The 14,398-nt window shown below is 47.2% G+C and overlaps 1 protein-coding gene across 16 annotated transcripts in view; it reads right to left on the minus strand.

Moving 5' to 3' along the window:
- Window positions 1–14,398, minus strand: part of Tenm2 (teneurin transmembrane protein 2) — a 1,236,692-nt gene that overhangs the window by 91,420 nt on the left and 1,130,874 nt on the right. For all 16 annotated transcript variants that reach the window (XM_028864303.2, XM_028864310.2, XM_028864309.2 and 13 more), the window contains one exon: window positions 7,662–7,808. In XM_028864303.2, the coding sequence (XP_028720136.1) occupies window positions 7,662–7,808 (147 nt within the window). The remainder of the gene's footprint in view (window positions 1–7,661; window positions 7,809–14,398) is intronic.

Below are 14,398 nucleotides of genomic sequence, written 5' to 3' on the forward strand. Positions count from 1 at the left end.
AAGAGAGAACTTACAGGGGCTGGGGATTTAGCTCAGTGGTAGAGCGCTTGCCTAGCAAGCACAAGGCCCTGGGTTCGGTCCTCAGCTCCAGAAAAAAAAAATAAATAAAATAAAAAAAAGAGAGAGAGAACTTACAGGCTGTATGACAAAACAGCACCAATAGAAAGATCTACATAGGACTACACAGGAGTATGACATTCCTGCTAGGGAGATGGAGCAGGAGGGCAAAGGTTGCCTGACCCAGGAGCTGAAGGACGAGGAGAAGCCCATTACAAACAGATCCCGGCTTGAACACTTTGGGCCCTGAGCCAGCAAAGACCCATGTGGTAGACACAGCACAGCTGGCGTGGGGATCAGAAGGGTGACCAGCGCGAGGCTGCAGCAGAGCTTGTAGGGAGGGTAGGGGAAGGACAGTCAGAAGTCAAGCAGGGGACACTGAGGAAGCCATCTAGCTAGGATGAAGCCAACATTTGCTTTGATTGTGAGAAGCCCCTGAGGGAATGATGGATCCGACTTACCATAGAAGTGTCCCCTAGCTACTGGGTTGGAGGGTAAAGGATCACAGCATGGGATTAGAAGCATAGAGACCCAGGCACTCGGTGTCTTCTCTCATTATCCTGGTACATAGGAGACCCAGCCCAGCGCTGACACACTTAGTTGTTACCATTCTTATATGCATCAAAGAAGAGCAAATCTCAATCTCCAATTTCCATCAGTTGATTATCTAGTCTAACATGTCCATACTTCCGGAGACTTTACTTCAATGGAAAGATGTGGAAGAATCTCAGACCCCCGTGGCCGTGAGCTCCTCTACTGTCTCATCTGGACTTGCTCTGTTTTCTCCTACAGACCCAGCACCAGGCCAACTGCTGGTGACCTGCAGGCCAAGTTCTCTTCCCACACTTTAGGAGCATGGCTTTCCCACCTGGGAGTAAACTGGGATCCTGCATAATAAATCCTCCGGATACATTTATCACAAGGCCCTTGAAATTGGAGGAAAATCCTCACCCAACCCAATCAATAAAACTAAGTTGCACGTTGGAAACATCTCCCACCAGACCGATTCATTAACATATGTGTACATATTCATCAAGGCATTTTGCAGTGGGTTTACCAAACACTGCCTTTCACTGGATGAAGAAGCTGGACTCTTTAGATTTAATGATTATGTCTTCCAGAATCTCTCAAGTCCCTAGCTTGGCTCTGCTAAATGCACAGACAAGGTGAGGTATTAATTAACAAGTGAGGTAAATGCCCAAATTATATCCTTGAATCAAGTCAAACCAATTTGGATGGTGAAGGGATGGGAAGGAGGGTGAAGGAGCTGTGGGCACGGGGCAGATTTCATCTGTTTCAAGTGTTCTGGATGCAGTCCAGTGGTACGTCTCCTCATTTAGATCTGGCTAGAGTGCCTTGGACGGCATGCCCAGAGCTCAGGCCAGCATCCACATCTCTTAACTCGAGGCGGCCTCCTCTGGAGCAAAACAAGGAACCAAACCTTGCCAGTGGAGGCTGAGTAGGAAACAGCATTCTGAAGGGAAAGCCGAGTGGTATTTAATTTATAAAGAGAAATGAAGTTGCTGCTGGTGGACTGAAGAGCTCCACTGTGCCTCATTCTACCCTGTGACTTTGAGGACCCCCCTTCCCCGGGGGGGTGGGCAGGATGAAAACTCTGGGCTTAACTTTGAGATGTGTCTTCTCTCATCCCAGTAATGTCATACTCCATGACAGTCCTTTCTCTTTGTCCCTACTACCAAGGTACTCTCCCTTTGTCACATCTCACGCTCTGCATCATCAAAACAATAACAATCTTTGTACAGCCCATCTTTTCAGATGGAGAGTGAGTTCTCTGCGACACATATCATGACGGTTCTAACATTTTCCAGAAGCCAGTTTGTATTGTTGAACATTCGGCAGACTCAAAATGTTTGTTAAACCATGAATGGGTAAGTTAACAGAGGTTGGATGGTTGGAGGGATGGATGAATAGATGAGTAGATGAGGCATACGGATGGAAGGATGGAGTCACTCATGACACAGAGTTAAGGGCTTTTTAAACTTTGGAACAAACATCATTCACTGTCCCAACTAGTGATGGAAAGTATTTTTAAAACATACTTGGTAGAAGTGGTGGGGTGTGTGTGTGGGGTGTTTGGAGCCCAGGAAGGTGACAGGGAGGAAGCCGGGTAAAGCATATGATATACACATATGGAAACGTTACAATGAATCTGTTGTAGTAAAAACAAGAGGAGAAGAAAAATCTGGTCACATTCCAGTTAGTCACTAAAGCTGAAATCATTTATGCTTTTTCTCCGAATTATTTGTTTCTTCCTGAAATAATGTTTCTCTCTCCTCATTTCACTCCTCACATGCTCTGGGAATTGAAGAGGGCAGGGATCTGGGTATAGGTACTATGCATAGGCCTGGGCTAGTGCCCCCCCCCCCCCCGGAGGAAGCATCATTTAAAAATGTTTTCCCCCAAAATGTGGTTTGTAGGATACTCTCTGGGGTGCTTGATAAGCACGTAGACTGCTGCATTGGAAACCTGACTTCAATGAAACTCAAAAGGCAGGGACCAAGAAACCTGACTTTCAAGGTCTCTATGGGGCTCTTCATAGCACGGAAGTTTAATGAGACAGGTTAGATTCTTCATCGCTCTATGCACTGGGAAAGTCATTGGTTGGATGCTGTTATATGATTGTCTCTGTTCTAGAAAGTCACATTAATAGTAACACTGTTGAGGCCAGCACCAGCCAACCTGTCGGTGCATTTTACAAACTAAGCCTCTGCAGAACATGTAGCATGCATCTGCTCACTTAAACTTCCCACTAGCTCATGGAGTTGACCCAGTCACACCCATTTTTACAGACAAGAAAATTGAGACTCTCAGAAGTGACTTGCTGAGCAGAGCTAACACAGGCTAATGCTGAAGAGCGGAAGCTGCGTTACTGCGACACCACAGTGTCACCTCCGGAGACACCACGGGAGCGAAGGAGGGAGGAAGGGCGGAAGACCCTGTCATGCTGTGTGAAAGCGAATGGAGAGGAGGTGACGCTTCTCCTGTGCAGTCCCGAGGAGGACAGTGGTGCAAGGTAACGGGGCGAGTTTAGCACAGGAAGGGCATTCTTCTGCCCTCCAGCAGCAGCCTGATGAGGTCATGACCGTGCCTTGTCAGGACGGCCCTGTCGCCTGTGCGCCAAGTAGATAGGGCACTTGATCTACCCTACAGGAGCTTCAGGCAGACTCCTGGGCAGGCTGGAAATGATGGACTTTGGGCATTTAGCACATAGGAGCTGGGTGTCCTGCTTCGAAGTCCTGGGTGACAAAGGGGCCTCCAGGGAGTGAGTACAGGCTCTCCAGGCCAGACAGTCTAACGATGCCTCCTCACCTTGCCATTCCCACTTGGAGAGGAAATCTACATACTCTCTCTCCTACCCCTGGCTGTGATGAACTAGAGCTCACACCTCTGCCTTGGTGGTGATAATTAAATATTATCCGCCTGTCACTTGGCACACATGTTGTGTGTGTTCTCAGACTTTAATGAGCTGATATTTGTCTCCTGTAAGCAAAAATATTTCTTTGAGTCTCTTTTTTTTTTTCAAATTGGGGTGAATGGTTCAAGTGAAGACCTCTCGCTTTTAAAAAGACAGTCTCTGGCCAGCTTGTCTGTGAACTGTCTCCACTTTTTTTTTTTTTTTTTCAGGGACAATGACACACACAGCTTGTCCCTTCTGAATTGGCCATTGCCTTCTGAGGTTATGTGAGAAGTCACATGGCTGTGAGTATGGTAGCAAGTGATGAGAATTCAGAAGTATGGGGCCACCATGTATGTTGTTGTGGGGACACCTTAAGGTGGGTTTTTCTGACAGAGTTTCTCAGCTTAATACCAAAGAATACTGAAAACACCCTGTATTCTGTGAAATTTTCCTCAAATCTTCATAAGAAGCAAATTTATCTGGTACCTTTCTGGATGCGTAGAAAGAGAAATTAAGGCATTAGATAAAATGGATGTTCTAGGACAGTGGATCTCAAAGGCAATCTACATCTGAGGCACCTGGAAATTTACCAGACATTCAAATTCTTGTACCCTACCAGAGACCCATGCATTCAGAAACACAGTGATGGGGTCAGGTCTCAGGCGCCAGGGTTTAATCAAATCCTCTAGGTCCTTTCAGAGCTACTAGGGAATAGAAAGAAAGTACAAGGGATTCAATCCAAGCACAGTTGATGAAGACAGACAAGAACTTCAAATATCTTTCTCTGTGTTTCTGTTTATAGCTATCTCAGTCTCAGTTTAGAATTAAAACACAAATAAAAACCCTATCACTTTAAATTGAGGATCCTCCCTGCCTCAGATGTCTGGAGATGGGGAAGGACTGGCCTTTTGCAGTTCCCTTTGGAAGAATGCTCTATTATCTCCCCCATTCATGAGATTTATGACAAGTGTGTTCTCTGCAGCTGCTCCCCGGGCCGGCATTCATGTTTTGCTTGGATGCCTCTCTGCCCCAATGCCGGGTTTCTAAAGCACGCAGTCCTTTCAGAAGATTCCCAACCCAGGATCAAACTAGGGACTCCAGGGGTAGGAGAGCCAGGGCCAATCACTGCCCCGCTCCCCTCCAACACTGAGTAGAGAGATATGGTGAGCTCTCTGCCCCTGGGTCTGGGGTTGATGAGAGGGACTTTAATATTTATCAATAAACAGCAAAGTGCTTAGCACACCTCCTAGGGAAGTAATTAACCATGGAAAGAATACCCTGTGCCGAGGTATCTCCTCCAAAAAAAGAACTTACTTAATTGTGAATTGCTTACGCCAGGTGAGAGAGAACGGGTGTCTACCCCCATCACCTGACATAAGCAACTCTGAACTAACTGGGAGTTTCTTTTTATAAACACAGTGCAGACACTTTCTTCTTGGTGGTTAATTACTTCCTTGGGAGGCTGCTTTAATAGTTCCCAGAAGAAGGCCATTGTTGTCTTTAGCCTAACTACTGCCTCATTTGCTTTGTCCTAGCCTTTCTAGAACGCGGGTTCTGCCTCTTCAAAGGATCTTGAGGTGTGCTCATCAGTCAAGCCCTTCAGCTTGGCGATCAGAGACCTCAGGCTGGGAGCCAGGATCAAGGTGAGGCTGACAGAGAGGGAGGTAGATGGGCCTGCTGGGGGACACTGACCCCCAGGAATCTCTTCTTTTTCCTGTGTGCTGCCGCATTCCAGCAATTCGCTATGCTTTCAGCTGCTGACACCCCAAGAAGGAAAGGGAGCCAGGGAAGTGGCTCCTTTTTCGGAGGCAGAAGGAACTGATCTAGAAGCAACCACGGTGCTCAGTGAAATCACCAGGGAGGCAGAAGCAAAAAGCCATTGGATTTCAACTCTTAGAAAACGCCTCATGCGGTTATACCTCACCTCGCTAAAAAATGAAACTGAGTGGCTTCTATCCTGGCTTTGTTTCAGGAGAGAGAAAATGAATGAAGGACAGAGCCACAGGAGCATCTGGCCCAGGAAATTCTTTGATCATGAGCTTGTGTCAGTGAGTATGTATGTTTATCCACAAATTATCTATGTACACAAAGGCAATTGTTATGGAAATTGCAAGACGTCCATTAAGGGGATGAAGGAAAAGGAGAAAATAGAATGTCTACTATTCTCATTTGTTTCCCACCAGGTTACATCCTACTTTGGACACCTGAAGCTGACTCCAGCGGCCATGAGACAGAAGTGGCTTTGATGCTGGATGGTGACACACACATACTCTATGACTGACACAGTGGGATCGTAAACTCCCTTGGTAGGTCAGGTCTAACTGAACTGGTAGATCCTTCCACCCCTGATCTTCAACTTCACGTGAACTCTGACTCATGAGTCATTTGGATAGGGATAGGCCATACACCTACAATGATGTTATGGACAGTACACAGTATTTGAGCTTAGGATGTTGGGCCGAGGAAGGGAGATTTCTGTCAGTTCAGGGCCAGCCTGGTCTACTGATCTCCAGTTGTGTCTTCACAAGAGGTTTGCTACCTCACTTTTAAGAAACTAATACATACAAGCCTTTAGTCCCAGCACTCGGGAGGCAGAGGTAAGTGAGTCTCTGAGTTTGAGGCCAGCCTGGTCTATAGAATGAGTTCCAGGACAGCCAGGGCTACACAGAGAAATTCTGTCTCAAAAAACCAAAAAGAATTTAGGAGATTATGTGACCCACATGCTAATGCAACCCTATTAGCTTCTGAGTCCTGTCATCACACTGGAATGTGTTCCAGAAGAGTCAGCCCAGAGCTTCAGAATAGGGGTGGTAGTCCTCAGTCATGCCAACTGTACTGTACATACCTAGTCTTAGAAACTAGCAGGGTGGTGGCTGGGTCAGTACTTGGATGGCAGGAGAGAGGTTGGCAAACCTGTCCGGTAAAGGATCCGAGCAAGTCTGAGGCCTGACAGCTGGGTTGTGTCTCACTGTGTTGGAACCATTTAGCTCCAGGGTTAGGGGTAAACACAAGGTACATACAGCTGTACATAGAATCTAAACAAGGGCCGATGAGCTGGCGCGGTGGGCAATGGCACTTGCCTCCAAGCCAGGTGGTCTGAGTTTGATCCCTGGGACCCACAAGGTAGGAGGAGAAAACTGACTCCTACAAGTGGTCTGCTGACCTCCACAAGTGTGCTGTGGCACGCATGCTCCCCTCCTCCACACACACAATGAAACGAAGACACGTTAAAACATTAACAATTAGTATCGACAAATGAACGCTACCATCTTCCAAGACAAAGGAAGGTGTAGGTTAAGGGTTTAAAGCTTCATCATGCAAGATAAAACAGTCTGTGAGATCTGCTAGGCTGTAATCATAGTGTCTATAGCTAAAACGACTGTCTTGTATACTTAAAATTTGCCAAGAGGGCAGAGGGCAACTCCACCTGTAGAAAATAAGAATAAGGATGGTGGCAGGAACTCTGATGGCCATGCTGTGGCCTCAGTCATAGTAGCACTCCCAAACTCATCAAGAGAGGTCCAGCTTTCTAGATATAAATCCTGCGTCAATGAAGCAGTTAGGAAAATAAGTGTGGGCATTAAAGTTTGAACTTTATGTACTTTTCTGTATGATGAAATGTTCTTTAGATTATTTCCCCTCAGCCGTCAAGAAAATGTTAAAACCTTTTCTTTTCCCTCACCAATTGGATTTGGCTCACAGGCTGTAGCCGGGTGACCACAGATTAGAACACATACTTTGGTTCCAGAGCTGGGTTTGGGCCCTGGTTTCATACTATGTTGTCTTTAGAAGTAATGTAACTGCATCTCACAGGGCTATAAGGATGAAGGGGCATGTGGCTTATGACATCCCAGTGCAGTGTGAGGCTCCGACCGTTGTCACCATTGTCATTGACCATAACTGGCCACTCTGAAAGGTCTGGCAGGACCATTCACCCAAAGGCAATGACCAGAACTCAGCCACCTCTCTGCAAAGATGGGTATTACAAAGCCAATACCAAACCCCAGTTTGTGTCTCCAAGAGTCCTCCTGGCCCAAGGACATGTGTTCTCCTTCATGTTCGCTTCAGAGGAAACATTACAACATTTGACAATAGTATGGAGGAGCTCTTTCAGGAGCGTGACTCATGATGAAGGCACACACAACACTGTTCTTGAGGGGATGGGAATTAGAAGACGCTTGCTCACCTCCCTCATTATCCTTGTTATCAGCGCAGGAGGTTTCCATGGCAACGTTGCATCCGGGCCCTCTCCAGCCGGTCTGGCAGACACACTGCCAGCTGTTCTGACCCAGTGTGCATCTCCCGTTACCGTTGCACAAATCAGGGCAGCCATCTGGTTGGAGAAATGGAGAGAATGAGAAGGAGGGACGTGAGGCCGCGCTGGGGAAGCAGGGGAGCCATGCAGAGGGGGAGCAAGCCTGCAGGGCAGCCACTGGGCCAGCCTCACAGTGGGGCCCATACCTGCTGTCCAAAGAGTCAGGGGAAGCAGGCCATGCATGCAGGTGCAAGACGGAGTTGGGGCACAGATGCAGGGGTTTCCCAGTGACAACTGACCTGGGTGCAGGGGTCAGAGCAATCTTGCCAAACTGGGGAGGGAATTCAGTGCACATCCCAGACAACTGCACCAGTGCTGGCCTGACAGCCGGACTCGCTAGGCTCTGACGACCAGCCAGTGGCTCAGGATGCGTGCTATCTTGAGAAAAGGCTGCCAGTCTTATCTACCCTTTCTTTCTTTCTTTCTTTCTTTCTTTCTTTCTTTCTTTCTTTCTTTCTTTCTTTCTTTCTTTCTTTCTTTCTTTCTCTCTCTCTCTCTCTCTCTCTCTCTCTCTCTCTCTTCCTTCCTTCCTTCCTTCCTTCCTCTCTCCCTCCCTCTCTCCCTCCCTCCCTCCCTCTCTCCTCCCTCCCTTCCTTCCTTCCTTCCTTCCTTCCTTCCTTCCTTCCTTCCTTCCTCCCTCCTTCTTCCTTCCTTCCTCTTTCTGTCCTCCTTCCTTCCTTTTCTTCTTCTATCCCTCCCTTTCCTTCCTCTTTCTCTCCTTCTTTTATTTTCTACCTCCCTTTCTTTCTTTATTTAATGACTTCTGCATACAAGATAAAATTCCCTACAAGGCCAGAGTCAAGATGTCCTCCATCTTGCAGAATTTTAAAGATAGATTTACATATGATTTTAAAGAGCTTCTGTGACCAAGAAAGAACAGAATGGCTCTGCTGGGCTATTTTTTTTATATATATTATTATTTATTCTTGTAATACCTTTAAGGGACACTTCAAAACATTGGCTGCTTATCACCACCTATTTATGGTAGTTTAAAACTAGAGCAGGAGTTAAAGGCCAAGGGAGGGGTAGGTGCTGGGTGCCATGAATTGGGGACATGACAGAGGGTGTATCTATGTCCCCAGGGGAAGGGCAGTGGAGTCTGGGCAGTTTTTAATTTTATTGCTTTCTACTCTGTCTTTCTTTCCTTCCACCCCGCCCTTTGTGTGTGAAATCAGCAGCCTATTTTATTTTCTAAATGCTCCAGCACCCACAGCAGCTGTAGCCTAGACTCCCCGACCCAGAGCTTGGACAAAGGGAGCTGGATGAGGAAAGAAGGGCAAGTGATATGGGGTGAGTCTTGCCAGCGAAGCCACCATGGCCCTTTGTGAAACTGAGAAAAGCGGAGGGCCTGTGGCCTGTGCCCACACTCATAGGACCTACTTGCTGGCAGGAATTTCTAGGTATCTTTTCATTTTTCTTCCTTTGAGCAGTTTTATTAAGGCATCATCTACATACGGTAAAATTTACCTGTTGTAAAAGTACACTGCAGTGACTCCTGGGAAAGTTATGGAGTTGTGCAACTGGAGGTATATTTTCTTGCTTCATTTAAATATACTCCAGTGACCATTCATTTAATTGCCCCTGTAAGTAGCTATCTGCACACCTTGAAAACTCTCTCTCCCTCTGTGACTGCTTCCATCTCTAGATCTGTTTTTAAACCACACCACCGCAGGCCTGACTGGGATCCAGATGCTTTCTAATGATAGCAGTAATTGGCCTGGAACCTTCCTGTGAATCCAAGTGTGCATCTCTCCTAGGCATTCCAAAGGCCTTCACCTTGCGTCCTGCTTCTCTTCTCTCAAGCACTTTGTGGGTGCTGATAAACCTAGTGTGTGCATGTGGCAGTCCTGTGAGTTTAAAGACCTCCTAGGGAGAAAGGTCCAAGACTCCAAAATTGCGTTCGACTGCTTTAGGAAATGTCAGTCTCTGCTTGCTCCTTCCCATCTTGTGCAGATTAGGATCAGAGTGAGCAGGGTAAGCAAGGGGAGGTTCTCTGGGGGTAGTTTCTGGAAGGCAGCTGTGCTGAGGGAAGACAAGGAGCCCAGAGCAGGGAGTCCGGCTTGGTGCTGATTCCAGCAGTGAGTGCACATGCACCTTGGTCTCCAGGCCTGCCCTTACAAAGTCCAGCTCAGGATCCCACACCTTTCCTTACCAATGAGGTGACTGTGACCCTGTCTGGGGAACCACCGATGTCCCTCCGGCTCACATCCTGAGACAGTGCTCCAAGGAAAGCCTTCCAGAGATGTGCCTTAAACACTTCTATGGGAGCAAAATGGAGCTCAGGAGGAAAAGCCCGAGGGACATTGGACGAGTCCTCAGGGAGAAAGAGAGCATGGCCAATCTGCAGCCACCTTCTGCCTTACAGTTACCACCAGAAGAGTGTGGGGGAAAGAGATCACAGAGAATGCACTAAATGACAGACCTCCGAACATTTGCTCAGCATGGTTTCTGGTATGTGTGCTTTGCTATTTAGCTACTCTGGGCCTCATGTCTCACTGAAATCACGCCTGGAGCCTCCACGGAAGGAAGGCTTATTGTGTAGGAAACCCACGTCCACCACATAAAATTTAAATTTGCCAAGAGCCCCAGCATGTCAGTCAGAGATATGTGCTCAAAATATGTATGCTCCTCTATGGAATGAGGCCTCCCCTCCACGCCCCTACTCTTTTCATTCTGGCCAACTGAAGGGAGATAAACAGGGCAGAGGAGCGAGTTTTCGCTACGTCCTACGAGGAGGATGAAAACAGGAACAGTGGGGAGCTGGCAAATCTCGGAGAAGTTTCAGGGCAGCTGGGAATTAATGGACAGGACTTTGCTTTTAGCTTGAAGAAGAAGAAAGCAGCCTTGGTAGGTGCGTGGCGTTGCTAGGCAACCCCAAGCTAGCCCTAGTACCAGTTCATTCTGCTGGTGGCCTTCCGAGGAGGAGGTGATTCTTTGTGTTTGGAAAGTGCAAAGCCAGCTTCTGCTTAAGGAAAAACAAAACCTAGGAAGTAATTAGTCTGGAGGGTAAATGGGCATCAGGTGGCAGCTTTTCTCTGGAGAGGACGCTATGACTGAAGTTGGAATCGGCTTATGGGCTCATCCTTGGGCATCTGAGAAATTGTTGTAAGGGGTCTTCCGAGTTTCAGGCTGGCTCTCGGATTTCCTTGAGTGCCTGCCTCTAAATGACTGGTTTAGACTTCCGGAAGGCACCTCTGTTTGGGTGCTTATTTCTTCAGCTGGAAAGAACTGATGGCTGCCTGAGGCCTTCAGGCTCTATTGTGACCCTGGACCAGTGATTCTTCCTACAGGATTTATAAAAAGACTTCCCTCCCTTTCTCTGGGGGACATCTGGCAATGTCTGGAGATATTTTTGATTGTCATATTTAGGGGTAATGACACTTGAAACCTCATGGGTAGAGGCTGGGGGTGCTGTTCAACATCCCAAAGGCACAGGAGAATCCCACCCACATACCCCAAGAATGACACAGGTTCAAATGTCAATAGTCCTGGGTGGAAAACCCTGACTTCATTAGATCTCAGATATGGTTGGCATTGGTTCACAGAGCCTTGCCTGGTCTCAGACCAACAGCGAGGGCTTGAATGAATAGGAATCATTTCTGCCTGCCCTTCTGAATCTCTTCCAACAGCCATGAGAAGGTAGAAGGAACCTTCCTTTCCAACACAGGACATGTCCTTCTGGGAAAGCTTTCAAGGACACTAGTAACACGGGCTGGTTTTGTCATTTCACATGCTATCCACAGCTGATACAGATGCATACAGCAATCTCCCCACAAGCCAAAGCCGCCCAGCCAGACTCTGCTGACGCCTCACTTTCAGCTCTAGTCCTCCCAGCCTCAGCCCTGGACTCCAGCTCTCACCTCAGCAGCCCCATCTGTTCACTCCTGGGCGTCTCAAAACCAGAATTCAACTTCTTTCCTTTTGTTCTCTCTAAACTGACTCCTTGATCCACAAAGGGCTCCTGAATTCATCCACCCCCAAGACTGAAGCCTTGGACTCACTCTCCCCTTCCATAACTCTCATCTCTGGCATCTAATTTCAGTCTCCACTGCTTAATTTTCCTCTTAACTCTGAGGTAAGAAGAAATGCTGCAGTTGGATAGAGCCTGGGTGTGTCTCAAGAGTCCATCTTTGGAAGTTGTATCCTCAGTGTGGTGGTGGGAGATGTGTGGACCCTTTAGGAGGCGGGGCCTAGAGGGAGGTCTCTAGGTTATTGGAAGTGCCTTCAGGAAGGACAATGCAACCTCAGCTTTTCTGGGGTGTCCTACTTTAAGATGAGAGCCACAGAGACCTGCAGAGAGGCACAGCCAACAGGGCTCTGTCTCAGAGTCTACATGAAGCATTCAGACGTTCAGCGCCTAATGCTGTGGACTTAGCAAGTCTCTTTTTAAAATAAAGGCATTTTTTTTTTCTTGTACTAATTCAAAATGTAATGCAAAAAAGGGACTACATAGCCACACCTGTCCTTGCTCTGACAGATCTCAGAATCTGCTCCCTGCTGGTATTACGTTAATCTTGCTTTGGACTCCTGTGGATTCCTAACTGTCATTCTGCCTCTTTTTTTCTCCACGCTGGACACTGTTGGAAGCACAGCAGCCTTCCATTGGCCCCTGGAGAAGTAAGTCCTTAACATGGCCCTGAGATCCTCCTGAGCTGGCTCCCATCATACTGGCCTGTCTCGGCATCACTTCAGGTTCCGGCCACATGCAAGCCAGATGGATGACTCTCGTTTTCCTTTCTCAGTTCCCCATCTTCAGCCCACCCTTCCTATCCCTGTTGGGCAGACATCCCCTTTTAGAAGCTTCCTCCTTTCCTTTGTATTCCCCCACCTACCACTCGATCATTAGCAATCAGCATGTAATTGATGTGGGCTAGGCCACAGGCATCATCCTCTAGCCTGCTGCAAGGCGGTCATGATGACTGTGGACTTTGTCACTCACTACAATTTGAATGGTGTTCCTAGGACTTCTCAGTGCTCAGTTGAACAGCTGCCTGGGCACTGCTCTTGTGCTGTTCACCTGTCAGGTGAGGGACCATCGCTAACTTATTTACTGCTGGACTGCAGTACTCAGTGGACAGCTGAAGGGGACATATGAATAAATGAATGAATGAATGAATGAGTGAGTCTGAGGGAAATCAGCAGGGCCAGTAGAAATGCAACAGTTTCCAAGACCTTTTTACATATAAATCCCAACCACTGGAAGAACAAAGTGGAGCAAGGTCTTGTTGACAGAGCCACCAACGAGGCAGGCTTTTTGACTTAAACAAAACTTAGGCATTAGCAAAATAATGTCTAGGGCCCAGAAAAAAAGGGGAGCGTAAATGGGTTTGAAGACAGCTATAATTACCATAAAAACACTTTTCTAAGACATGTTCTGCAGTGTGTGGCAATTTACAGGTAGACATAAGTGGCTAATACTGTTTGGGAAGTAAGGACAGATGAATGGGCTTTTAATGGGCCAGCAAGCACACCTGAGAAGATGCGCTACAATGTAGCAAAAGCAAGCGAGGACACAAACAAGCCACATGTAAACACAGATTACAAAGAAAGCCACAGAAATGACACCTCCCTGCTCAGTTCAAGAGACCACTAGGAACATCATCACAACCTGCTATAAACCCTGAGAAAAGTTTCTGTTTCCCCCTCTCAACTGAGGGAAAACCATAACTTTGGAGGCAGACAGTTCTGGAAACTTTGAAACCAGATTTGCCTCTTGCTATCCATGTGATCTTGGGCTGGTAGATGTATCTCTTTGAGCCCAGCCTGTTTGTAAAGCTATGTTATCCCCAGCAACACCCAGTTAATGTTTTATACTGTTGCTCTCAATAGAATAACATCTTCAAGGGGAAGATTATGTCTCCTTTGTCCACTGAGACAGTTTCAAGGTCTAGAAGGGTAGTTGGCACGCACCACGCGATCAATGCTTGCTAATGGAGTAACTTGCTTCAAACGATGACAATACTTACTTTTAACAGATACCAGCTGTGTTACACAGAATAAGCAAGAGGGGGTTTTTAGCAGAGTTGGGGGCATCCCAAGAGCTCATTTGATAGAGTGCCCATTGCTGATAATAGTGTTGATCCAGTTGTGGCTGCTGCGACTCTAATTACTGGGAGGCTCTTTAAGTAGAGCCCGAAGCATAAGCCCTTTTTCTCTGCCCCACTCCCAGATCAGAAACACCCGGGAGCTTATATGAATTCAAGTTTAAAAAAAGAAGTAAAATTTTCTCTAGGGTTCCCAGTGTGTGCTTTCGCTACAAACTTGGGTGTTCTCATTCTCGTGACTACCAGCCCAGAAAAGCAGCAGCATGCATGAAGCTGGGCTAAAGGAGAAAGTCCACAGAAGAGAACGACAACCTTGAAGGCAGGAGGCTCACATGGAGTAAATGTGACCTTTCTCTGGAGAAGAGTTCACTTTCCACTTTTCAACTATTATTATTATTATTGTGTGTGTGTGTGTGTGTGTGTGTGTGTGTGTGTGTGTGTGTGTAGGTCAGAGGTAGACATAGGGCATCCTCCTCAGTTGCTCTCCAGGTCATGCTTAGTGACAGGGTCCCTTGCTGGACCTAGACTGGCTGGCCAGCAAAGCCCAGAGATGTTCCTGCCTGT

Source organism: Peromyscus leucopus, chromosome 8b (genome assembly GCF_004664715.2).
Source record: "Peromyscus leucopus breed LL Stock chromosome 8b, UCI_PerLeu_2.1, whole genome shotgun sequence".
NCBI classification, from domain to species: Eukaryota; Metazoa; Chordata; class Mammalia; order Rodentia; family Cricetidae; genus Peromyscus; species Peromyscus leucopus.